Source organism: Diadema setosum, chromosome 17 (genome assembly GCF_964275005.1).
Source record: "Diadema setosum chromosome 17, eeDiaSeto1, whole genome shotgun sequence".
In the NCBI taxonomy this organism is placed as follows: Eukaryota; Metazoa; Echinodermata; class Echinoidea; order Diadematoida; family Diadematidae; genus Diadema; species Diadema setosum.
Genome location: NC_092701.1, coordinates 24,156,782 through 24,184,620, shown reverse-complemented (window position 1 = coordinate 24,184,620; position 27,839 = coordinate 24,156,782). Strand labels below are relative to the sequence as shown.

The 27,839-nt window shown below is 38.6% G+C and overlaps 1 protein-coding gene across 1 annotated transcript in view; it reads right to left on the bottom strand.

Moving 5' to 3' along the window:
• Window positions 1-27,839, bottom strand: part of LOC140240779 (uncharacterized) — a 96,673-nt gene that overhangs the window by 42,646 nt on the left and 26,188 nt on the right. The window contains exons 2-7 of the mRNA XM_072320551.1: window positions 26,355-26,419; window positions 21,382-21,475; window positions 8,226-8,339; window positions 3,311-3,479; window positions 1,377-1,433; window positions 551-612 (exon numbers count right to left, since the gene is read on the bottom strand). Coding sequence (XP_072176652.1) covers window positions 551-612; window positions 1,377-1,433; window positions 3,311-3,479; window positions 8,226-8,339; window positions 21,382-21,475; window positions 26,355-26,419 — 561 coding nt within the window. The remainder of the gene's footprint in view (window positions 1-550; window positions 613-1,376; window positions 1,434-3,310; window positions 3,480-8,225; window positions 8,340-21,381; window positions 21,476-26,354; window positions 26,420-27,839) is intronic.

Genomic DNA, 27,839 nt, shown 5'->3' with positions numbered 1-27,839 from the left:
TACAGATCACAAGATACTATCTATCCTGAATCAATGCCCTGAATTACCCTTCTAGGTCACATTTAATGCCCTAAAAACTTATATCTTTAATCTATTTTCTTTAATCGTTTTAACACACAGCATTAAGAAAAAATAACTGTAACACACATCAAGGTTGGTTTATACATACTTTTTGGTTCACTTATGTTTAAAAACCTCACATATGGTTGAATTAAAAATTAAGACAACCCCCTCTTTCCCCCACCCCCACAAAAAACAAAACAAAAACAAAAACAACAACAACAACAACAACAACAACAACAACAACAACAACAACAACAATGTATCTACCAAGCATAAGAGGTAAAGAGTGGCTGTGCAGTATGTGTTTTGGTTTCTAGGCCAAGTCCTGTTTTCACATCACAACTGTTGAGAAAAGTACACAATGAGCCAAGATTAAGGAAAAGGAGGTGGTGTTACGTGCTAAATCAATGTCTTTGGTGATATTCTACCACCAAAGAAATCATGAAAAACAATCAAGGATGAAGTTGTCACAACGAGAGCAATTTACCTGACAAAAAGAATGATCATGTTTTCTGGAGTTACTGCACTGAAATATTCTGTCATATTGATCTGCAGCAGAGAGAATGGTTGAAACAAATAACCACATCATCAGTAAGTCATACAGGTTCATTCTTTACATTTATAATTACATTCACTTGACATGAATCCACACCATTATAATAAAGATTGGGTTGACAGATAACCTACATATACAATATAAAATTCATAACATAATAAAGATTGGATTGACAGATAACCCACACGTACAGTGTAACATTCATAACATAATATAGATTAGACTGACAGATAATCCACAATGCTAAACATCACTTCCTTCTACGAAAGAAATATAGCACATATATAACTGCCATATACATGTACAACTGCACACACATTTCTTGCACATGGAAGTATTTCCAATACAACATTGAATACAGATTTGTAGATCACATTGCTGTGTATAAGATACCGTGCTCATTGTGTAAAATGACCATAACACAGTTCAAACATTCATTTACTTTGAAATATGTTACAGAGAAAGCGACATATCAAATCAAATTTTCATAGAATGTCAAATTTGTTCATTTCTTCTGCAGGGTATGTAAAATGTACCAAGGTTGCCTAAATAACATACATTTCCTGTCCTTACTAATGGGTATATCAGAGACTATTGATGACTTGTGTTAATCTCAGCAGTAAGGAATACATGGAAGAGTACAGTACAAATATTGTCACAACATGCACTATGTGTATATTTCGTGAATTAAAAAAATCAATTACAATCCATTTTATACCACTCATGGTGGTATTTCCTGGAAATGTATGATACTTACATTCTCTGGAATACTAGGCAAGGTTTTCTTTGTGTCTGGGCAAGTATGAAGTAAATCCTGTTAGGTGAAGGAAGCAAACAGGAAAAAGAAAATCACATGTTTACTAATCTGTGCTGATAAAACTTGAATGAGGGAGCAGCATCTTCAGAGCATGAAATGAAAACGAGCTAAGACTGTCACATGTGAATGAGGAATTGATCATTATTCTTTATTCCCTGTCCATGTTTCCTGCAGCAACAAAATTTTAAAGTTCATCAACAGTAAATTACTGAACTACTGCTAATTCTACAGAATGAGGGAGCAGCACTCAGACAATCTACAGTACAATGTATGTCCCCCCACCCCCCCCCCCCAAAAAAAAAAAAAAATTACAATGGGATTTTTGCATTGATAACACCCAATGTGATTAAACTGTCTAAATGCTACTTCAGGGTCTTAAAATACAACATCTAAGCTCTATTTTGCAGAAAACCCCATTTAATATGGTTAAGCGGTCACAGAGAAATGTGGGTTGTTGTAAATCATGTCATGAGTCTGATTCTTCCAAGTTTAGCACTTGGATGCTCTTGGAACTGCATATTAATGTGTAAACACAATAGACAGAACTTGGAAGGAAGGGATTCCTGACATGCTCTACAAAAATCCTTATTTCTCTTTTGACCACTGAAGCAAACTGAATGGGGTTTCCTGTAAGATGTGGGCAATGATTATAGTTTCATATTCTGAAATTGTGTTTGGATTGATTCACTATTTTTAAAGTTATCATTGCGGACGGTACTGTTGTAATTTTTTTTTTTTGGACATACAGTACTTCAGTGAATATGAACATTCACATGCATCTGCACAGCTCTACTGAGAAGGCTTTATAGATTTTGTAGATGGATGCCACATTAAATGAGAAGCTTGAGGTTTACAATTACAGCAATTAAGATGAAACCACAAGCACAATGGCTTCAGAACAAGAAAAAGGCATGTTCTTTGCATTTGTCAGCTGTCATTCAATGGATTAATTTGCAATGATATCATACACTTGTACATATGCATCCATTTGTACTCTGAAAAAAAAAAAGGCAACAGCAGCGGTGCACATCTGATGCTTGTTCATTTGTAATTATGCTCCCCAAACACTGTGGACTACACTGCCAAGGTAACTGTGTTCAGTACCCTCAGTACCTATCTAAATAGATCCTTAATAAGAAGTTCTTATTTTCTTTTCTTTTTTTAGCTTGCTATGATACTTTCATGATCTTAAGTGCAATGACTTATGTCTTATCAGAAATCTGCTGTAGAAAGACAAATTTATTTCACTATCATTATGAATAGGTAGGAGAAAAGATTTTCAATGGAGGGTATGATAAAGTAGAGAAGAATAAAAGAACATACAAAACACGTAGTTCTGTCAACATGCTTTTCCAGCATTTCAAATCTTACTGAAAGCCGTTTTAACAGGTATCTCCCAGGGCAACTGACTATATAAAAGAGTTTCATCTGGTATCAAGATTTAATCAATCCTGACACAATGGCTATCTACAAATGCGAACACACTTACAAACGATTGTACCTCTTCAACACTCGAGGCTCTACTCATTTATAGACTTCTATTTCATACCCTGTGCTTCTTCATACAGACAGGATGTATTGCCATGGAAACAAGGAGGAGTTAGGAGGAGGAGGAGGAGGAGACTGACATTAGGCAGGAAAAACTGGACAACACAAGGAGTATGGAAACTGCAGTACATGAACTATGAGAAGAACAAAAGAGTGACATTTTGATGAGAAAAAGATGCAGTAAAAACCAATACGTGCAGTTATGAGGAAAAAAAATCCAGTAAAAAGAGAAAGATAACAAGGTGGTAAGAAGATGCAGTGATGAGGTAAAGATGAGGCAATGACCGAAAGAGATGAAGTGATGATGTATAAAACATTAGTTTTACTATTGAATTGGGAGCATCGTCAATGCAGACTCTGAAAGACTGTCCAGCAGCGGGCACGTTGATCCGGTGCAGTTCGGTCAGCAGGGCTTTGGCCGTCTGCTCGCTGCTGCTCTTCAGGCTGGCCATCTTGTTCAAGACTTTGTAGAAGATGTCAAACCACGGCAGGTAGCTGGAAGGAACGATACAAAACGTTATAGCAATGCAAAGTGGGACGCTAGAATCCAATGTTTGCAGTTCATGTCAGTTCTCATCTAATGTTGATTTGGTTATATACTGTAAAAGTGGATTTTTTTGTGTAAAATTTTCGTGTATTTCGCACAACCAGAAACTATCTTGAAAATAAAAGCAGGTGAATGATATTGCTTGCTATATGTACCACTAAGTAATGTCATGATTCTGCAAAATTGAGAACATGTGAAATTTGTCTTACTTGGCCGAGCACGAAAAAATTACTCATGCAAAAATATCCACTTTTTCAACACTCATTTCTGAGTGTTGACTGTTTTGAACAGAACTTATAATGTTGCTAATATATTTTGTCTCAAAAAGGTGAAAAATTAATAAAAATTTGTCTTAAAAAGAAAAAAACTATTCACTTTATGCTCGAAAAATATACTATACGGTGTGCATGCATACAGTACATATCCTCTGGCTTGCTTTCTGTATTAATGGACAAGTCCACCTTCATATACATAAGGATTGAGAGAACACATCAGTGAAAGTTTGAGGAAAATTGGACAATCCATTCAAAAGTTATGAATTTTTGAAGTTTCAGTGCCACCATCGCTGGATGAGAAGACTACTACAGCTTGTGATGTCATGTGCGTAGAACAATACAAGTAATAAAAAGAAAATTCAACATATTTTCACTTTTCTTACATGTACATAATAATAGTGCACTTGACTTGCCTCTTTCAGAAGACAAGGGGAATAATTATTACCCTTATTACATATGTCAGTAGCCAGTAAAGGGGAATGTATACTTTTTTTTCAACATATGAAATTTTGTAGAATTTTCTTTATATTTTCCTTCGATTGTTCTACTCAAGTGACATCATACATTGTAGTAGTCTTCTCATCCAGCAGTGACTGTGCAGAGACTTTAAAAATTCATAACTTTTGAACAGATTGTCTGATTTTCATCAAACTTTCCACGATGTGTTCTACTAATATTGATGCATTCACTCAATCTTATGTATGTGAAGGTGGACTTGTCCTTTAATCAAGCTCTGTGTCCTGACAGCAACTGTCGAAGGATAGGGATTACGCAATCCTCCTCATGAATCTTTGCATCATGAGGGCCTTTGCAATGTTTCAGCTATCCAACTTACTTGTACATCATGGCTAAATGATCTTTTTTAGCTCAAGGTTCTATTTAATTCATCAAATTTTATGAGTTTAAAATGAGGTTTATGTACTTAAAAGAACATTGTGGTCTGGAAATCCAACAAAGATTATGGCCTTATATCTTGGCAAATCATAAACCCAATTCAACTGAAATATGTGTCCAATGTTTGGCAGTACAGACATTGCAGTGTATTTTATTTCTCTGTGATGCCATCTGGAGTATAACAATGTGCTATAAAATCTTCTTCACTGTGTTTAATTCATATGAATTCCCATTGTTGCTTTTAGAATGTGCCAAGTAGTAAAATACAAAGTAAAATTATATACTCAGTACTATACATTACGTTTACTACAATGTATATCAACTGTGGGAAATCAATTGTGCGCAATTCAACTTTTTGGTACAGTAGCTTGGCAAATACCTGCCAAGCAATGGGCAAATATAGCCAAGTGTGAAAATTTGCATTGTGAAGTAAAGGGAATGCACGGTGACTGTAAATTGTCATTGCTTGAATCCAAAGAAAAATGTAGCAATTTGAAATAAAAGTAGACAATGCATGCTGTTTGATTCACATTTTCATTAACAAAGCTGTATAACCTGAGCACTTGGGAATAGTTACATGTACATAAAAATTTACAAATATAAAATGTTTGTAGTGTTGTTGCACTTCTCTTCTGCAGTTGCAAGACCTATACTGTACACTGTACAGATTGTACTTGCACTTCCATTACAATAAACTGATTTTAATGTATAACAACTAAAGATGACGACAAAATTAGGAAGGCAAGATTTTACAGTGCTACTACAATCACATCATAGCAATACTAAAATGTATCATTATGTATCAGTGACTTTGTATGATAGAAATAACTGATTAAAAAAAAAATAAAAATAGCCATAACAACTGCTCTGACTGGTTGGCTCCATTGGAAAGACAGGTCAAGGGCTTCAGGGCAGTAGAAACTAAGCTCACTCCAGAGCATGTCTGAAAGCATGCTGTGTGATGTGACTGGCTAGCGACAGTGGGTCTCTTTTAGCATATTTTACCCTTCGCTTGCTGGAACCAAGTTTACCATGCATTCAAATCCATGGCAAATCAAGACAAGGGAGACTATGGGTTAACTGCAGAGCAATACACAATTCCTATTGCTGTAATCACTGCTTTTAGAGGTAAAATTTGTGTGTTGAAGGGAATACGAAGCAATTGGGTCCATTTAAAATAAGTGTAATGTCAATCATTTGACAGACCCGGTACAGACTACAAATTACAATTTAGTTCAGTACTCAAACAAATGTATTGGTTATGACTTGTTTAAACAAAAGTTTATATCTACAGATCCTAGGTACACGTACTGGTACCAAAATAGGAAACATCAATGCATTATTAAGATTTGCTCCTTTGAAACCATTTATGGTACAAATAATTCAGTAACGCTGTAATTCAACTTGTACAAAATGTAGCGCTGCAAAGAGTATATTGTACACTTGCACGCGCACACACACACAGACACACACACAAACACACACAAACAAACACACTGCCTCTCTCTCTCTGCAATAAACCACATCACAAATGCAAGACTTAGTAGACTGTGAACTGATATATATTTCTACTGACAGAAATCTGCTCTGTTGTAATGCAATGCACTGTGAGATGAGAGCTTTTGGCTTTTCCTCTTCAAAGACACTGATTTTACTGAAGCAGACACTCTCCACAGACATATCAGCTGGCAGTGCTTAGACCAGTCATGAAAAGGTTAATGAGACTAGAAGTGCACTAGCACCTTGCCACACAATATCAGGTCAACTTATAGTCCCTGAAATCCATTTTACAATCATGACAGGCATCTGTGAGGTGCAATATGTACACTGAAGTACTGCACAAAGCACATCCTTAACGTCTGTTTGCAAGGCTGCGAGAGATAGCTTCTCAAAAGGACTGCCAGAATGAACGACCATGAAGCCGCAACGGGGTAAATCCATCAGGCCATATGTGGCAAGACGTGATGGGATGAAAAGATGGGGGCAGGGGTAAAGAATAAAAAGGCAAACAAGAGGAGGTTACAAATGGAAAGCAGGAAATGAGGAGTAGGGAGGAGGAGGAGGAGTACTTATGCAGAGAGGTTGCAAAATTTCATGGTACTGAAGTGACAGAGAAAGATAGAGGTAGAAATACTGTGTTGGTTGGGGAGCACTCAGAATGGGAAAGGGTAGGGGCGGAGGAAAATGGGGGTAAATTGTGTGAATAAGAGTTTTTGATTTAGAGGGAAGAGGAGAGGCATGACTTGGTGGAGGGGGATAAGGGAGTGGGGATCTTAAAAAAAAATACGGGAAAGGAAAGGAAAGAAGCGGAAGGCAGATATGGGTCAAGAGAAGATTATACAATTAGAGGGAAAACACGTTACTCTCAAATGAAGATGGGGAAGGTGGACGATTTGATTAAAAGGGAGTTATTTAATCTATTAACCGCAGGAAACTGGTGGTCCTGTTTACAGCTTATGAAAATTTCTGAATCTCCTGAGATAAGATAATCACACATGAAATAAAGATGAGAGATTAAAAAAGTGAGAAAATGAGGAGTTCATAATAAAAGTTGTATTAACCGGTCGAGGACAGGCTGATTTTGTTGGAACACACATAGATACCTGTCCAAGTAAACTTCCAACAAGTTAAAACTAACACGAAATCTGAACAATTCTTCACCTCACAACTATTCCATTGGCTTGTAAGAAAATCCCCCTTATTCGTGACATGATGATACCAGGAAGCATTTCCCTTGAGACTGTATCTATAGTGAGTCTAATTTTTTGTGAATTGGGACATCCTGACGATTTCGGAGGTAGTGAAATTCACGATCATGGAGTACAGTCATGAAGAAATGTATAGGTGCCAGTCGCATGGATGTCGAAGTCAGAATTTAGCAATTTCTTGTGTTGTTACATTTGCGAATAGCACCTGACTCGCGAAATTCTAAAAAATAAAAACCTTGCAAAATATATGGCGTATATATAGTACAAGGGGTATGTACTTGTTTGTTTTGTTTGTTTGTTTTATTTCCACCTGAGAAGATGGCTGATGGCCCATATTCAGCTGCAATAGCTGGTCTTCCATGGGGTCCAGTTGGATGTTAGGCAGGACCATTTCATCGGGTTACACACACTGCTCTTTGCGATGAATGAATGAAGCGGGATCTTTCACGTGTGTGAGTTGTGACTCTTTCAAACAGGGGACCTCAATTTTATGTCCTATCCGAGGGACAGAGTGTTTTGCCTCTTACTACTGAGGACTGTATGATTACACAGAAAATTGTTCAGTGGGACCTGGGTATAGAAACAGGGTCCTTTGGATCATGAGACAGATGCACTACCGACTGAGCTAACTTACCGGCCACCGCACTTGATGGATAGGCTGGAAATAAAGTTGAAAATTAGACAGTGGAAGATGAGGGTGGGTGTTGCAAAGGATTTACTAGGGAAGTGTGGTGGGAAATAGGCAAGGACAGGTGGGAAATTGGGCAAAGTTGGGTACAATTGTAGGGGATGAAGATGCATCAGAGAATGGTTTTACCTGAGGAAACAGATGGCTGTCTTGGCTCCAGGGGGGTGCCGGCAGAATCCAAACCTCTGCAGGTTGTCGATCCCCGTGAGGACAAATGTGAAGAGCTGACCTGCAGGGTTGTACCTGTCATGAAAAGCAGAGCACAAGTTACATCAGTTACGTTCACACAACGTTCCTAATCTTTAGGATTAACTCGATCTTTTAAACTCTGATGATTAGCCTGTAGTCTTAGACTACAACACAGGACACCTAATCCTTAAGATTAAACTTTCAAGCACGAGGCCCACTCAATGATTAAACCACAAATCCCGATGAAATACAAACACACACACTAGCAAATGTGCGATGATACCCTAGTGTACGGCATGCACTGGAGGTTGACCTGAAGCTATTAAAAGAGAAATAGAGTTCACGGGAGGTCACACTAACTTTTGAGTTTGTAGATTATCGTGCCCACATGATGCAAAACTTGTATGAGTGGGGACCCCATACGGCTCATACATTGTACATTGTAAATACTGTATACGCTATATATTTCGCGGGGGTTTTATTTTCGCGAATTTCGCGAGTCAGGAGATATTCGCAAAATTAACGACACGCGAAAATATTACCTTCCAAAATGAATCCCTTGCCCTGATGATATGAACATTTCAGTACTAGTATACCATGTCACGGCTTACCGAACAGACCATACTGGCTAAGCTTGTTTACGTACATATAGCACGTCCACGTCTACTTACAAATACTGTAGAGAGCCAATTCATTATCGCAAGGGGACTACTCGTCAGAAATCTAGCGCGATGGATTTAACCACTTCAAAAATGTTGAATTCTAACTTACTAGTTCGCAGAGTTCGTTAAGTTTTTTTTTCATGCAGTGTATAACAAGTATCATTCTTATTTGCTAGTAAGTTGAAAATTCACACTTTCTTTGCCACTTCATATTTTCTCTAGTCCCCCAATCGCAAATTTAACCACTCGCGAAAATGTGTGACAGCGGCAATTCGCGAAAATTTATGAACGCGAAAATTATAGCGTATACAGTTGTGCATACATCCTAGTGAAAGATGTTTAGGATTAGAAATGTCATGTGGACCTATTTTCTATTTTAATGGATGATAGCAATACATATTACAACGTATACTACACGATACAGCTGTACACGCACACAGGCAAGAGTGCGCTTTCACAATAGCAGAGATGCAGCGCAATCGAGGGATTACAATGGTACAACACGCACGAGGTGCAGCCAAATGCATGATGCATGATATTGTGAATACCCGAGAGTGTGCAGCATCACCCACTTATTTATACCTGTCCATTATTTGTTTTATGAATTGGGTCTATAAACTTTTTTTTTTTACATATCAAACTTTGTGTTGCAATACAATGGGGCCACTCTTCGATTGACCGTGCAGAGGACTACATGTATGTGAAATGAAGCAGTTGTTTGGGTTCGTTCCGCTCCAAATGATGCCACAGGAGGGTAACATGCAGTGCAATAAACACAGTGTGTAATGCAAAAGTGGATATTTTCGCGTGAGTAATTTTTCGTGTTCGGCCGGGTAAGATGGATTTTTAATTCCGCGGAATCGGGACATTAACTACTGGAACACATGGTATGCAAAAATATTCGTGTGCTTTTATTTTTACACTGGCATCTGGTTGCGCAAAATGCGTGAAAATTTCCACTTTACAGTACTTTCTTGATGTGCATTTCTTGCACTCCTGGGCATGTTAGCAGAAAAAAAAAAAAGGAAAAAGAGTGCACATGTGACTCATTTCTGCACTTCTGACTGGCTATGTTTTTGATCCCATATTACTGTATAAGCTGTTATTTTCGTGAGGGTTTAATTTTCATGAGTTTCGCGAATCACAGTTGGATCGCGAATTTAACAACGCGTGAAAATGTCTCCATGCGCCCTTGTTGATAGCACAATAATGTAAACGTCGGCATCAATTCGCGAAAACAACATCTCGCAAAAATGCCTATGGTCTCGTCATTCGCGAAAATATCTGTACATGAAAATAACAGCGTATACAGTATACTGTAGTCTGCCTTTCAGTGTAGCCATAGAGCATTTTAAGAGATCACGTCATCTTTAATACAGGCATCACTAACCCTGTCACATCGTTTTTGACCGGTAGAGTTTGAAAAGGCTACTGAATCAGAGTATTAAAGACAGGAGAAAGCAGCACTGCAGAACAAACACTGGATGTGCCAGTCACTTCCTAAAATAGCATACCGGTAGTTCAGTAATACAGAAAGGGCACAGACACACATCATATAATGGACTGAATGCTAGGCTTTGCCCACACAATTGTAGATGTATCCCGTTCTATTGGCTGTACAAATGTAAATCCTTTCTCCCAACCCCCCCCCCCCCTCTAATATTGATACATGAATACCCTTTAGGTAGACACTATAAAATGTACAGTAAGGGTACCGGTTTTTGACACTTTAGCACATTTCCTTGTTTACCATCAATACTGCACCGTTTTACTTCGGAATTTCGATATGAAGTTCAGCTACAAAGGCCAATAATAATATTCCTTGAACGAATTCCTATTTGAATGCACTCATGTTCAATTTTTAAGCGATTTCCGTCACGCCGTCGCTGGCATCAGATTTCGACACCCAGCATCACTTTTCGACACAATCACAGCGCGCATCATCACACATAAATCACATGGCGCGTACAGTACGCGTACACTGCATTGTGGACGCAAACCAGCAATCATACCAGCGCAAGAACTTGTCGTTTCCTCTATAACGTGTCTTAATATTGGAATGTCGAAATCTGGTGCCACATTCTCAAAGCCAACTCCTTCTACAAGTTTGCTCATTTATCACGAATTCAGCCATGAAATTACTAAAGACGATTATGAAATCAAACACCAGGATTTGGCAAACAAACTGATGCTAAAGTAAGATAACCGGCACAGGTGAATTTCATTTTACGGCGATGTATACAAAATGCGTCATATTGTTTTGAACCCCTAAAAATGGCTGACATCAACATTTCTGCTGATACTGTGTTGCTTTTCTCCTAGATATTCTACCGTCGAATGATGATGACAAGTGACAAACGGTGTTAATATAAGACTAGAAATGTGATTGATAACTTGGTTGATTGTTGAAGTCAAACGTTTGTATTGAGTATAAGGCCAAGTAAAAAAAGAAAGTAGTTTCTCGTCCGGGTTTTTTGAGCAAGGCGATGAGGGAGGCCCTTACTATTTGATATCTTACTAATTTTTCCAGGATTGTCAAAATGAAAGTAATATGTGTTTCTCGTCCAGTAATTCTGAGAACGGTAACGAGAGAGGGCTTTACTATTTTCTATATCCAATTTATGAAATGAAATATCACTCTGGTAGCTGCGTTATGAGAGACCAGGTCCCAAGTGTACGTCTTGCCTGCACTCTGTGCATTTTCAAACAAATAGATATAATGTGTACCATACTTAAAATGAAACTTCATGCATGCAGAAATACATTTGCTTTTTCTTTCCACTACGTACACTACAGATGTCAAGGGAAAATGACCATCTTAATACTGGTATTTAGTGTTGTAATGGCATTTCTGATACCAATGTACTTGCAATTCTGATGTATTGTGCTATTAATTGAAACAGGTATAAAACATTCTATCAACAAATGTACGACTGAAATAAATTCCATGATATTCAAAACACTGCTTTATTTATCAATGGTGTTTGTGACTTTTTGTGTCCACACAGCTGGTATGTATCTGCATCTCTTCACAGCACAATTGTAGCACATTCAACTGGAAACTGGCTGGTACAATTGCAGATGGATGTAAAAATGATACTGATATGGCATTATAGCATTAAACATTTAAAGATGTTTCTTCATGTTCTAAAAAGACATTTGATAATCACTCATCATTTGGATGATATGATTGTATCACACTACAGGTGATACGACTCACGGTCGTGTCCGTGAATTTACATCGTAAAGAAAAGTATCCCGCAGAAATACGAGACAAACCAGAGTCCGTGGAAAAGTTATTCATTTTGTAGATACACCCATTTAATAATTCTACATTTGCTGGAAAAGCGCATTCATTTTCTCTTCAAAATAGAACAATACATCGCTGTCAGATGCAACGTTACAGAGCAGAGTGTTTGGGCCTCTACACATTCGAATGTGTTCATGCGTGCGTGCAGACAGCTGATAGACCAGGGGGGACCCCGACAGCTACAGACACGCATACGTATACGCGGCCCACACGGCCACTGCACTGGCACCGTACCTTCCGACACTGCACACACATGCACATAGTCACAATGACATGAAAATGTATACATACAAACTCGATACAATCCTCACAAGCATTTGTACAGTACAATTCATCCTCTTAAAATATGAGAAACGGGGGAAATACGAACAATGCGCGAAATATGCGTAGAATATCAGCGATTGTTCGCAAAAGATGTTGCCGCTGTCGCATTCACGACGTACCGAGTGCGCTGTACATCACAGCCCAGGCGCAGGCCCGCGCGCCCATCCAACTACAGTTCGACTGCTTTGTGGGTCATTCCTTCTTGCCGAGCTCGCAGTGTGAAATGCGTGCATTATTACATACGCACTACAGAAGCTACAGCTGTACTCCAGCTAAATAGAGGACGCAAGGCGTAATTAGAAATGAGACATCACGATTGGTAGGTGAATTGTCGATTTTTTTTTTTTTTTGGCGGCCGAAAAAATAGTAAATATCAAAAAAGTCGATGCGGCAACTGAAAATCGATGCGGGCGGGGAGCAGGCTGGGACGAGAATTATGAATTTCTTGGTATTTTCAGCGCCATTTTGAAAATAGTAAATAGTAAAAAAATCGATGCGGCGGCCAAAATCGAGGCGCGCGAGGACGAGAAACTGGTTTCTTTTTTTACTTGGCCTAAAATTTAATAAGAATTATCTGCTGGGTGTCGAAATCTGGGTCCTGTCGAAAACTGGTGCACTAACGGTACCTGTATGTGTACAATATTGTATAGGTACAATGTACAGTACAAACATGTGAATGTACAAGTGTATTATGTTTGATGCACAGTGTGTTTAGAACAACATGTAAGACGTAATGTAATGTTGATATACATTGTACATGTTGCATATTGTATTTGTGCATGTGTGAGTACCGTATAATTGTATGTTCATCTACACCTACACACATACACAGAATACAGAAGTATGCATCATGTACAGGTGTATGTGTATGTAAATGTCACTGGTAATACAAACCTTTTGGGGGAAGACCTGGGGTGACAGTTTTCTTCAATGCAATTTGGAGTGAAAAGCTTCAATGCATTGACATACAGCCTGTAGTTTCTTTTTTTCGTACCCATACGTGCTCATGATGACAAATGTAAATATCTCAAGGTAAAAAGAAGTTTTCTGATTTTGCTGAAAATCACAAACATACTGAAGACAACGACAGGACACTCACATGAGAGGACACATTACTTTGAATCTTTGTCCGCTCTAATGTGGAGATACCTTTTATGATCTGTCAATGTGCCAACTTGTTGTTGTTGTTGTTGTTTTTCAAATTAAACAACTCCTGAACCGTCAATGCTAAATTTACTCAAATTGTAACAAGTTGAGGTTCTGCTAAGAGATATTTCCAGTAAGAAATCAGAAAGGAAACCTCAAGTGGTAACGCTATACAGGTATAAACACAGCAAATATTTACTGATGCATCATCATCCTGCAGGAACTTAAGCTGTGAAATACATTTTTGATAGCTCCAATAACTCACCACTTGGTGAGACTTACAGTTGGCACATTGGTGAGGTGCCAAACTTCCTTGTGTCCTTAAAGCCTCTCCCAAAACTTCCATAACATGCAAAAAAAGGGAAAGTATATTAAATGTCAGAAAAAGCGTTCATGAAAAACGTTGCCAAAGAAAAAAAAAATCATGAATTTTTTGAAGTTTGAAGGAAAATTAACAAGTGAACAAGGAGTGCAAAGTTACATAAAGATGCTGAACCAATTAATTGATCTACATCGGCGCTGCACTACATGTATTTTCCATCAATTAAAGCACACACAAAGCAACCTACAAACCTTCTGACAGCAACAAAGTTGGTCTTTTTTGCCATACTTTGTAAAACACTGGGAAATATTTTTTTCTTCAAAACAATCAAAATATGAATAGAAGAGAGAATCCCTGGTTGTACACAGGCTCTAAAATGCTCTTTACCTGTTACAAAGGATCATGGAGGGGGTAGGCCGGGGAGGGACGGGGAAATCTAAACTACACTAGAAATAGTCTTGTTACAATGAGAACAATAATTAGTGGACCAATACAGTATTTGAGCCACGGCTCTACACTGACCCTAAATGGCCCTTCATCGCAGCAATCTAAACTTGTACTCTCACAACAAGGACAAGTACATTGTACAGTATATCTAGAGTGAATTGTGAGACACCAATGCATCTAGGCTTCCTGTGTAAATCACAGAAGTATGAGAGGGGTACAGGCTTCCCAGCTGGTAAATTACAATTTACAACAGCACATACACTGCATATATATGGCTTCCATCTTTATTGAATAGACTTGCATAAGAAAGTACAGCTTTGCATCCTGATTAACAGTCAACCCTTTGCATGCATGTGCAAAAATTTTGATGATCTCTCATATTGATTCACTTTTTTTTTTCATTCATATATATCGTAAAGGTCTCGCTTGTGCAAGTTGAAAGCTATCACTGTAAAAACCAATTGTCATCATACTACATGTCCACTGAATAATGGACACCTTCTCGCTTGTGCAAGTTGAAAGCTATCACTGTAAAAACAATTGTCATCATACATGTCTACTGAATAATGGACACCTTGTGCTTGTGACTGTGTACCTGGTTTGTTAGAAGGAAATTACTGAGAGTCCTAGAATACCTATGTGATTATCTGAAGATCTCTCCCAGAATATTCACTAACACATAAAGTTTTAAAACGGGCTAAGACTTGACTAATCCTAAGTAATGATAGAGATTTTTTCAATGGATAGATATCATTTCAAAGATTTGAAGGACAAGTTCACCCAAATATGTGTGAAATGAGTGAATGCAAAGCAAATATTAGTCGAACACATCAGAAAAGTTTGAGGAAAATGGGACAGTCAGTTCAAAAGTTATGAATTTTTAAAAGTTTCAGCGCTGCCATCACTAAAAGAGAAGACTACAACCATCTGTGATGTCATTCCAAGACAATGATATAGAAAGAAAATATAATTTTTTTTTTCTCATTTCTGACAAACTGAAAGAGTACTTGACTTCACTAATTATACACTGTATCAATACAATGTATCTCTTTTCAGAAAATGGGGTGGGGGATATTACCCTTAACATGTTTCAGTAACAATTGAAGGGGATGTGTACTAAGTTTTAATATAAAAAAAAGAAAAGAAATGGAATTTTGTGGAATTCTCTACAAATTACTTTCCTTTAATGAACTGTTGTCCTGCAGTGATGTCCTAAACTGTAGCAGTCTCCTCACCCAGTGATGGCAGCACTGGAACTTCATAACTTTGGAACAACTGTCCCATTTTCCACAAACTTCACTGATGTGTTCTAATGATTTTGCTGCATTCACTCAATCCACACATGAATGTGGGTGAACTTGTCCTTTATTTGCTAGAAAAAGAGATAATGTTGTCCCAGCCACACAGGAAGGCAGGTTTTCCTTTTCCCTAAGGGCGGACGTCCACTTGGGCGCGGACAAGCCCCGGAAGGGTTGCGGAAGCAAATTTTGTTATTTCGGCATCCTGTCCGCGACAGACGCGGAATAACTTTGTGAATCGGCTTGTCCTGGGACATTCCTAGGACTGTCCGCGGACTGTCCGCGGACTGTCCGCGGACTGACTGCGGACATTCCTAGGAATCACTCCGGAAGAGCGCGAAATACCTCGGAATATGCTAATCGTAGCCGGGCAGCGCGGAAACATTTAGGATTACACCAGGAATGAACGCGGACAATCAGGATGCCTTCCGGACAACAAAAGTTAGGCATGCGGACAAACTGCGGACAATACCAGGAAAATGGAAAGGTATAAATTTGGCGCTGACTTTGACTTTTCCTCATTTGACTGCTCAGTGATGCTCATTGTTGTGCTTCAGCAGTTGCGGCTGATATTATATTAATATGATTGGTCAATATTATTCGATAAATGTGACCACCAAAAGTCGAAGAATAGGATTGTTTGCATGTCGGCTGACGACTCATTTTTTTTTTTATTTGTCTCATCTGGGAGAACAATTTTTTCTCTGCCTACAGTCACATGGATGATATTTGTAAACTTTTTGAACCATGCATATATATATATTATATATATATGTTCATCTTGGAATTTTCCACGTGTTGGACTTCGAATGTTGTAATTATTAGAAGAAAGAGTCTCAAGTACGCCATGGATCCAACGATTACACAAAAATTTTATTACAAAATTTTCGGTCTGCCTCAGACCTTCGTCAGTGCAAAGACAATGATGGACAATGATAAACATGAATCATAACAACAATGCTATGCGCGTCATGCATGACGCGCATAGCATTGTTGTTATGATTCATGTTTATCATTGTCCATCATTGTCTTTGCACTGACGAAGGTCTGAGGCAGACCGAAAATTTTGTAATAAAATTTTTGTGTAATCGTTGGATCCATGGCGTACTTGAGACTCTTTCTTCTAATTATTATATATATATAATATACATAAAAATGCAAATGTAAATATGTATATATAGTCATGTTGATAAGGTAGTCCACGTGTGGGCAAGATAAAAAGATAAGTAACAAAACTGCAACAAAGTTCATGCTGTATTCACCAACGATTTATTTCTTCACAAGAAATAAACCGTTAGTGAATACAGCATGATCTTTGTTGCAGTTTTGTTACTTATAGTACTAACTGTTACTTATGTTACTATATATATATATATATATATATATAAATGTATATATATATGTTTATTTATAAATATATATATATATATAATATATATATATATATACAGGGTGTATATATTGTTTATTCCCTTTTTTTTTTTTAGACATGTGCTTTATCCATCGTGAAGTATCTACATGTTTTGTCTGATACTTGCCAAATTGATCCTAATCATTAAATTTTTCTTTCTCTGATTTTTACCCATGTGCATCTCTAACCCTCTCTTATTTTGATCACTTTTGAACATTTCCAAGCTTAGAGCTTACTAGCCTATTGTCAATGAAGTGTAAAAATGGGGAAATATTTGTAACCTACTTTAATTCACTTTTTTTTGGGGGGGGGGTTCAGCTGGGCTGTCAAATTGGACAATCGAGTTTATTTGAAACTAAAACAAAAAGAGAAGAAAAAAATATTAGGTAATAACAACTACGAAAATCATTCAGGTAAAGAATGTTTCTGAAATGATTTGTGATGCTTAATGTGTACTTAAATATATACACTCAGCAAAAAACAAAGCAAAAGAAAGACAGAACTTTATCACTTTTTCGAGTTCATGATCTATTGCTTTTTCTCTCATTTCACTTGAATTTTGAAGCCAGAAAATTCTTCATTTTCCTCCATCATCTTTAGCTTTCATTGTTATTTTGGGCTTCAAAAATATTACATTGTCATGAGACCACAGGTATTTCTTTGCAATTGAATTCATGCTTTTTAGTGTGATGAATTTGTCTTTTGTTCTAATATGTTGTATCATTAGAAAGCATTTACGTATGAATAACAACTTGTTCATGTTTATATAATACATTAACATTTAGCCAAAAATTCTATGCTTTTTTACTGAGTGTACTTCCACCTACTTTTGTTATTTTTCAGCTGGGCTGTCACATGGAACAACCTAGTTTGTTTGCAAATAAAATACGAAAACAACATAAAGGAAAATGTAGTATAGTAAGTAATAGGAACCAGGAAAGTCACTCAGATGAAAAATAATTTCTGAAAAGATCAAATTAAAACAAACTTACTAGGAAGTTAGGGGGCTGATTTCACTTCTTTCTGGTTGCTTTTGGCACAGTCTCTACTACCTTCTTCTTTGCCTTCTGGGACCGGAAATTCCTTAGATTTACCTGTTCTTCATAGCTAGACGAAAGGTGTGCCTGTGATGGGGATATTTGCATGGAGGCTTCGCCTCCCTTCTTGCTCATTTTGCGTTTCATTGGCATGACGCTCGCGGAAAGTGTCGACATTTTCGTGTCTGGATCACAAAATTTCCGCATCGGTTCCGGACACTTGCATATATAGATCCGCATCGGCTCCGCGCTGTCCTAAAACATTCCTGGTGTCTTCCGCTTTCATTCGCGAAGCTTCCCCACACCGCGGGATTCTTTCCGGAGCGTGTGCGGAAGGAGCGGAAGGGTTCCGGACAAGCGGGACATCCTCAGGACATCGTCAGGACAAGTCGCCGAAGGTGTCAGGAAGTTCATTTCCGCGTCCAAATTTTGGTCTCGATCAAAATTTGGACGCGGAAATTTTTCTCTCTCCCGAAGGTGCGGAAACACCCGGACATGTTTAGGACAGTGAGCGGACACGTTCAGGAACGTGCGGACAGGTTCCCGAAGGAGTGCGGAATACCAAATTTGCATTCCGGGGCTTGTCCGCGTCTTGTCCGCGCCATAGTGGACGCCTGGTCTAAGCAAACAAACTGCAATAATTTCTATTTAACATGCAGGTCAAAAGGGCAACGTTTAAAGCTATACTACACTCTCTGCTAACAGGTGTTGCAGTGCATCAGTGCACACACCTCCATTCCTTATGACATAGAACAAGAGACAATTTCCTTTTCTTGGCTCATTCCACTCTCCCCTACCCTCATCCCCCCCCCCCACCCCCCACCCCCATCCCAACATACACTTTAGGCACCTGCATGAATACCTCTTGATGATTTCCCAGGACACACAGCAAAACTTTCACAAGTTTTATATTTCACAATGAAGGTACCATCTTATTTTTTCCCCATTTGGATCTCATACCCAGAGCCAAAAATTAATTTAAGACTCCTTCAACATATTACTAAAATAAAGGTTTCTATAGACCAGTTCATAGTTAAAATGTCCAATGACCCAAATTTGAAACCACTGAAACAAAACAATTGTAAAGCTAAATATTACCCACTTATGTATAATGCACCTTGGTTTTACATTGATGAACTCCCTTGAATGTTCAGAATGTCCTTTCACTGCAATGTCTAGAAACCATTCAAACGCTGTCCATGACATCGCTCATTGCAACTCTGCATTTTGTTTTGTTTTGTTCTTTCTTCACTTGACCTTTATCTGCTCATGTGCAGAATGTAACTTTGAACTGGCAGATCTTCAAATACTGCCGTTCTTTGATGGAATGGCTTTTTTTTATATACTTCTTCTTCATTCACTCTAAACTCAGAGTGCCCTTTTCAAATGAGATCTGCTGCAGAGACAGGTGCTGCAACCCACCGAGTGCTTTCAGTATCTCGCTCTCATTCATCATAGACGATACACGTATGACTCACACGGCCGGCTATTTCCCACCCCCACAACACCACAATCGGTCTCGTTGAACTTGGCTTCACCAGTTCGGGAAACATATATGGAAAGGCAAGCTGGGATATGAAGAAGACAAGGAAAAAGGAGGAGGAAAAAGACCAGAGAGCGTAGAACATGGAGCTCAAGTTCAATCTGCATGCGGCCATCTTTTCAGTTGTGCTAGGCTTTCCTCCTGCATCCCTTTCAGCAGGAAAGAACAACAAGCATGACAATTTCCTTCCTTCTTTGGCTTTGGTCACGTGACACATCCCCCCCCCCCCCCCACACACACACACCCAACATACATTGTACATTGTATTTTCTGCTGTGCAATGCAAATGTGATAAAATATGTGTGGGTATAATAGCAACAAACAGTATATGCAATGAATAGTACCAGGTATACAGCTGTTTGCTTGTATTAAGGACTGTCTGGACAGGGTCTCTTCCCCTTTTTCCAGGAGAAGGGGGTGGGGTTGTGCGACCACTTTTACGTGAATGGGATTAGTTGGCTGTCTTTCACACTGACTCACAGTGGGCGAAGACTTTGGCGGTATACAAAGTGTATTTCCCACAGCTTCCCACACTGTGCGTCACACCGAAGGGAGGGCTTGCATAGCGATCATGTCTCCTGCAGTGAGACTGCCTTTGTCAACTCTGATTAAGCCTCTGAACACCACCACCTTTAAGTCCACCTGACATTGCACACACACGGGCCGCTGATCGCACTGTTTGGGCTATGGGTTGCTTTGTGTGTCATAAAACCCTCTTGCTGGCTAAATTGAATCAGTTCTGGAGGGTTCTTCTGGGGGAAATTCATTATGTGGGAGACGAGTATGGTGGCCCCAATATATTAAAGACCATGACATTTGAATATTTAAGACTGAAGTATTCAAGAGACCTTGCTAGAGAGATTAACACTATGCCACAGAAGAGCTCCATACATGTCTAGTACATCCCTCCGGATTCCTGTGGAAACTGCTTCTTTAACACCCTGCATGCCATATCATTTTGAGACAGCAACACATGAGCACTTTAGACTGAAAAACACTCTGATTTTCAAAGGCATTATGTAACTTTATAGCTTAGCATTTATGCTAGAAATGCAGTCCTGTAAATCATAGAGAAAATTGTAAGCTTTGTTATGATGTTACTGTATGACAAAGCTATGGATATGACACTTTCAATGCACAGTGGAAAACTGCCATTTATCGATCCGTTTGTGTTAAGTTCTGCATTTGAGCAAAAAAAAAATCCAAAGTTGGCAAACTCTTGACTGAGTTGGGCAAGCGAATGTAGCATACAAGTTTAGTAATCATATAATTGATGTCTTCAAGTACGGACGTTTCATGAGAAGGAATGGGTCATTTTGATAGAACAACAAGTATTATTGTCATATCATAATCATGCCGGTATTCACAATGTCATGCAACATGCACTCGGCTGCGCCTTGTGCATATTGTCCTCGTCTTCAACTCGGGCAATATTCTTTCAGTTTGAGCAATATTTTCTGGTATCTCCCTCAAGGCCAGTCAATATCTTTCTTCCGTTTCAAAACATTTGGCCATATTCGTATGTTCATATATGTCCATATTTAGATACACTTTGCTTGGTGTGAGAGGGGTGCCACAGAGAGGGACCATGCCTACCTGCTGAGGTCACATGGGAAGCAGAACCTTGGAAGTTCCTTGGATACCACGTCATCCTTGAAGTCTTCCGGAAACGTAGCAACGATGTGAGGCTCTGCAACAAACAAAAAGCACAAAAGTATGCATTATACAACTGCACAGTAGATCATCTTATCCTCTATAGTGCTGTAGCATGAGACTTTGAATAGAATCAATAACATTTCATTACTGTTGCTATTATCACTGTTAAAACTTGTTAAAACTATCATCATTACCATCATCATTTTATTATCATCAAAAAGAAGATCTGGGTTTCCAAGATGTCAAACCACAGCCCGCTTAAAATAGAAAAATCCCAAATTCAGCAACACGTCTACTCTTAAAGGCTGATTTGCATGTATCCAGCAGAACTTCCAAGTCCAAAATGCATACTATTGTACGTACAAAGCCAATCTAGGTATAGTTTACAGTTTTTAACAAAAAGAAAATAACAAGAAATCAAGGAAACGACAGTTTGAAAGAGTCAAGAACCATTTTCCAGGCAGTCTTAGTGGTGAGTTCTATTCAAAGTCATCTTACAGTGCCTACATATACACGACAGATATCATAAGAAAGTATACCTGAATATAATACAAAAAGTCAGTCATTTGCATGAAAAAGTGTTAATGATTGTGACATTCTTTTGACTACACTGTATTCTTTGATTTTTGACTGTCAGTAAACGTTCAATTCCATATTATCAAAGTATGTACATTGACCTTCGTACATGTATGGCTCTATTTGAGAAATGTACCATGGACACGATGTCATCCTCTAAGCTCCATTTGAACGTCAGAAAATTAATAACATTTTGGGGTCTTTTGTGTTCAAATAAAAAAATACTTTGGATTAAAGGAGATCACAGTCATGCGACCAAGTTAGCTCATTCACGGCTGGTAAAAAGTATTGAAAAAAAAAGAAGAAAAAAAAAAAGAAGAAAGAAAGATGATAAAAAGTGAGGGGGAAAAAAGAAACAACAAAGTTGAGTAGCCTCTCTTGTGCTGGTGACAAATCAGCCATTACCAATCGAAACCTGCAGAACAATAGGTTATGCATAAATAAGAAATTTCTTCACACCGTTTAAAATTGTGACCACAACATCCTCACAATGATTACAAAGGAAGAGAAAGAGTGTGTTTGAGGAAGGATATTATAATTGAAGCAGACGGCATGCTGGCGGGACAGAAATAGTCAATGTGACGGGAAAAAAAGAAAGAAAGAAGAAAATCTTTAGAATGTGTACATGACTGTCACAAAGGAATACCATTTTCATGACATCATACATTTGTATTGGGCAATGTGGTTTAGAGCCTCAGTGTGCCAACCAAAGTGAAGCTTTTTGCCAACCATGGGGCTGCTGCACCACTAGTCTTCGTCCAAGAGTCAGCTGTACTACACATAGTTCTACTCTGTATAAAGCACACAATGGAACATGTACTGTAAAAGTGAATACTTTTGCGCAAGCAATTTTTCTGCTCTGCAGAGTATCAAAGACGAATTTCGCATGTAGGCCTAAGGTATCAAGACATAGTAGTACATTAAACAAGCAAAACTAATCGTGCCCTCACATTTTCGCGCTACTGTAGTTTCTGGTCGCGTGAAATACGTAAAAAATTTTCACACAGCAAAAATTTCCACTTTTACAGAACATGATTCCATTGTAGGCGTACATATGTATTCTGATACTGTCCGACAAATCGGCAAACTACAACCAACCCCTCTAGTTATAATTCTGATGTGTGACCTTGACAGAATTGTCCAAAATCAAAGATATTCAATTTAAAACACTTTTAGTGATAACAGGTCAATATATGTATGTGAGCATTTTTGCGACATCGACAAGTATTAAATCAGAAATTCATTACAACGTAATGTCAGTATAATGGTTCAAAATACACTATGTACACATAGTATCCTAAAGACACTTCATTGCAGCCATCTAGTATATACAAGGTACATCTTGCATGACTATAATATACTCGATATTTGTTATGGATACAGAGCAATTCCCCCACCCCACACCATAATGAAATATTCACATGCACAAGACACAAGGAAGTAAAAGTGACGCTGCAAAGTATGAACTACGCATTGTCATGTTTACGACACACGTACGCTGCAGTCTAAAGGTGTTGCAGTCAGTGAAAATACAAGTGCTGTGTTCTGCACACCGTTATGTTGAGCTCTGTTCTGCTGTATGGGTGAAGCGATGATTCTACAGTGTACACAATGTGTTTCATATCTTTCTGCACTTTGTAAGGATAATTGTAATAAAAGTTGTACTTCCAGTATGTCTTGTATGCACTAACCAGCCAGTGCCAGTAACAGAAATGTGTCTCTTGTGTCACCTGAAAAGTAGATTCCTTTCATACAAGCGGGTATGTGTATATTGTAGAGGTACATGAAATTCAGGCCTTTCCTCAGAATGATAAAAACCTGAAAACTTTGTAATGATGGAAGGGAAGCAATTCATAGACTTCCTGTGAATTTACTGGGACCTCAAAAAAATTCAAACAATCATTCTCTGTACCAAAGGGGAGGGTGTTCTTCAGTGACATGGTTTTGAATTTCTTTAAAAAAAAAATCTGAGGTGTACAGTGTATATATTACTGCATTAAAAAATTTTACGCACAATATTGGGAGACATCATTCTATAAAGCGATGAAAATTTTGTGATGTTTGCAAAAGAGATACTATAATTGAGGAGCTGCAGAACCTGGGGAGGTGGGGGTGAGCCCTCCCCCCCCCCAACCCTATTCTAGTCTGAAAAAAAGAAGAAAAGAAGGGGGATGTAGAGGTTACCAATGACCTGCAGGCTCCCCCCCCCCCCCTCCCCGCCACACACACACACACACCTTTGGTTGGGAAAAAAAGAATTCCTAATATTTGTGAGCCAATTTTTTTTTTGGTTGTTGTTGTTCTATACTTTCAAATTTGGGCTACTTCAATTCTTCATCTTAGCAGTAACTTGGCAAAATCTGTGTCATGCACAGAAGTTCAGGAGCATGCAGCTCCAAGCACTACAGTCACAAATGCTCACAGACAAGCTGCCCCTCGTACATCAGCTGCAAGCACTTCTTGTGCGATTATAGCAGCCCAATCAGATCGGCGGCAGTGCTGCAAATCGCTCCAAATTTGTCTTGAATTGAACCGATGCCATTCCCCATCAGCAGCTGTTTAGGGGTGCCATGAGAGATCCTTGCAAATTGGCATTAGCACCTTTGGCCTCAATCAACTCCTATTCTTTCTGGAAGACACAGTGGAGCAAATTTGCTGCTTGCAAAGGTCAATCGTAGGAGCTCTATATTGCCTTTGATTTACCATCCACCAGTCAGTGTAAGGAGCAATGTGAAGCAGCCTCCTAGAGGCCACAACTCATCCCACTTTTACTCTGCAGCAATAGGGACCTCTTCGTATTAACCCACTGAAGACTGTAGTCCCGAGGAGACTTGGGCAGGTGTATACGGGAAATGTGTGTTGCAGCAAAATCAGCCCATCCTAAATGGGTTAAAGTGACGGTCCAATAATGTTTTGGTAAAATAGGTTTAAGTATCTTTATTTATTGCTGGCTCAGCTCTATTTTTGGATGGTCTAAATGCATCAGGAGTGCCACATAACTTGAAAAAACAAGCAACATTTTACTGAAACAAAAAATCAGTGTAAGCTACATACGGTTGTATGCTACAATTTCATAGGATTTAATTGTATTGATTCATTAGTTTTTCTTATGCCATTATCTCTTTTCAAAAGGTACAATGTAGTAGTAAATAGGCTCCTCTACATGTATACATTTATATCATGAAATATTTCACATTGAAAAGCAAAAGCTACAAAAGGCAATTAATTAGCAAGGCATCTACGAATCTGTGCCAGTTCATCTATGAATAATGACCAGAAATAGAGAATTAAATTACAGTTTATGTTGTGGCATGCTTCCCTGTATTGCATAAATTCTTTGATGGTTTTACATAGAGTGCACTCACTGCTATAGGATTTCTTCATTATGTGCATTATTGTAGCACTATGGCAATCACACACACGCACACACACACACAAGTCTCAAATATTTTACCATGTAACACATGCACATGTTGATACATGTATGATGTACAAGTGTAAGTGGTATGGATGCAGCATGCAAGAATACACAAAATTCTACTGGAACAATTCCTCCCTTGGCGTTTCAACGGACAGTCACTACCTTCTTCTAGTCATACTACCCCTCCCCCTCCCAACTTTCATCCAATCACGTCCAATCACATCCAATCACTGCCACATTATGTCAAGTGCTGTAATGTACCCCAACCATTGACAAAGGTGTTGACAGTATTTAAAAGGCATCTACAATTTGATGTATGCTGCAAGTATACATTCTACTAAAAGTAGCTGCTCATCCTCAACCAATGGATGACTTCCCTTTCATCCATGTGACCTATTCTGACAATGCGTTTTTAGAGAGCTCTCATCCTGTTCTCCACACATCACAGAAAGATTGTGGGTTATCGTGTACGACATCATGGCCTGTCCTGCAATGCACACCAGTTGTGCAGCTGTAGCTTTCCTATCAGGTGCATGTACTGCATGTCTTATCACCCGTTGAGGACGGACTGATTTTGCTACAACACGCATTTCCCATAGACTCCTGCCTGAGTATACTCGGGTTAAAATCTGCAACACTCCTTGCCTTTTTTTTTTCAACATAATCTGTGTCCTATTTCATAAAAGATGTTACAAAAGCAACTCTTACCGGATTGGCAACTTCTCACAGCAACAACCAATCAAAAAGCTGGATATTTGTCATTACCATGACAATGTCATTACCATGACAATGTCATTACCATGACAATTGTTATTCCAGCAGGACTTGCTATCATATCAACTTTTTTATATGAAATGGGGCCCTGATGTGTTTGCACTGATTTTACAGTGTACATGTATGTATACTTCCTACTCACCGGGAGCTTCATCTGTAGGGCCAGCTACTTCGAAGAAAGCCTCAAATAAATGTTCTGGGTCAGTCCTGCATGGAATAAAGTGGAAAAATGAAACATACAACATCATGTGTTCTTTTTTGTTTGCTGGAAATAAAGTATGATAAAAATAAATTGAATTGAAATGAATTAAATTGAATTGACCTGAAATGAACTGAACCTCATTGAAATTTTAAACATTCATAATTACGACAAAATGCATCACGATGATATACATGTACAAGTAATTGTACATGCTCTGCTATGCAATGTCATGCCAGTAGTTTCTTTAGATAGAGCACATTGGTGTAATATTCTTTGGCATGTATTCTGTAAACACTCTCTTGATTCTAAATGTTAAACCAGACTTGAAGTGTACACTAAAATTACTCAATATTGCGGTATTCTGCAAATACCTCATTACAGTGCACTCCCGTTACAACGGACATGATTACAACAGAATTTCGTTGCAACAAAGTAAAACTTAAGGTCCAAAAACTATTATCTATATAGACATATCTTTTAATATAATTGTATACTTAATTAGTTTGGCTATAACGCAAAGTCAAAATAATGAAAGAAAACTGCCCATGCCATGGACTTCGTTGTGACGAGAGTTGCCTGTACTATCCCTATTTCAAACTGCTCTCTCAAGAACAATTCTCGTTTCTTATGTGGTATGTGTGACTGCCTTTCAACATGACATCAAAGAGACAAAATTTCTTCCTCCACATAACTTGGGGGTAAACATCACAGAAATTACTTCAGCATTCCAGTCATACATCTTATCTGTTCTACAATTGTATAACCGTTGCCTTGTGAAGCAAGCACATGCCCCCATAATTTCTTTGATTTACAGCTTGCATAGATGGCAGACATGTGAATGAGTTTCACTTGCATACGACATAAACGTAATGACCCTACTTGCTTGTATTCTATGCTTTACAACTCTCATTAGGGTCATATCTATACAGTATATGATGCCCAAACACATACGATACACTGTCATGTTCCTACGGGAAAGCCCCAGTCACATGGCTATTCAACCTGAGACTGTCCTAAAGTTTGTGTTGACCATCAAACACCAATTCCACATCACTCCGATCGCAACTGATTATCGGACATGTTAGAAAATATTGCAAAATTCCAAGACAGTTTTGTCCTGAACAATATGCTGGGATGCACTGAGCCTGCATTGGGCATACACACACAAACCCACACCCACACCCACACACACAAAGATACAGGTAGTGACTGAAGACAAGTTTTCTTATTCCCCTCCTGATACAGTCAAACCTGTCTGTAGCAGTCACCAAAGGGAGACGGAAAAAGTGGCCATTAAAGACCACAGGTGGTCACTAAAGACAGGTTATTTGCTCATGCTTTTTCTCTCGGAGGGAATTGTTTTTAGTGGTCGTAGTAATGGCAGGTGATCACTCACTAAAGACAGGGTGGTCGCTAAGAGGGGTT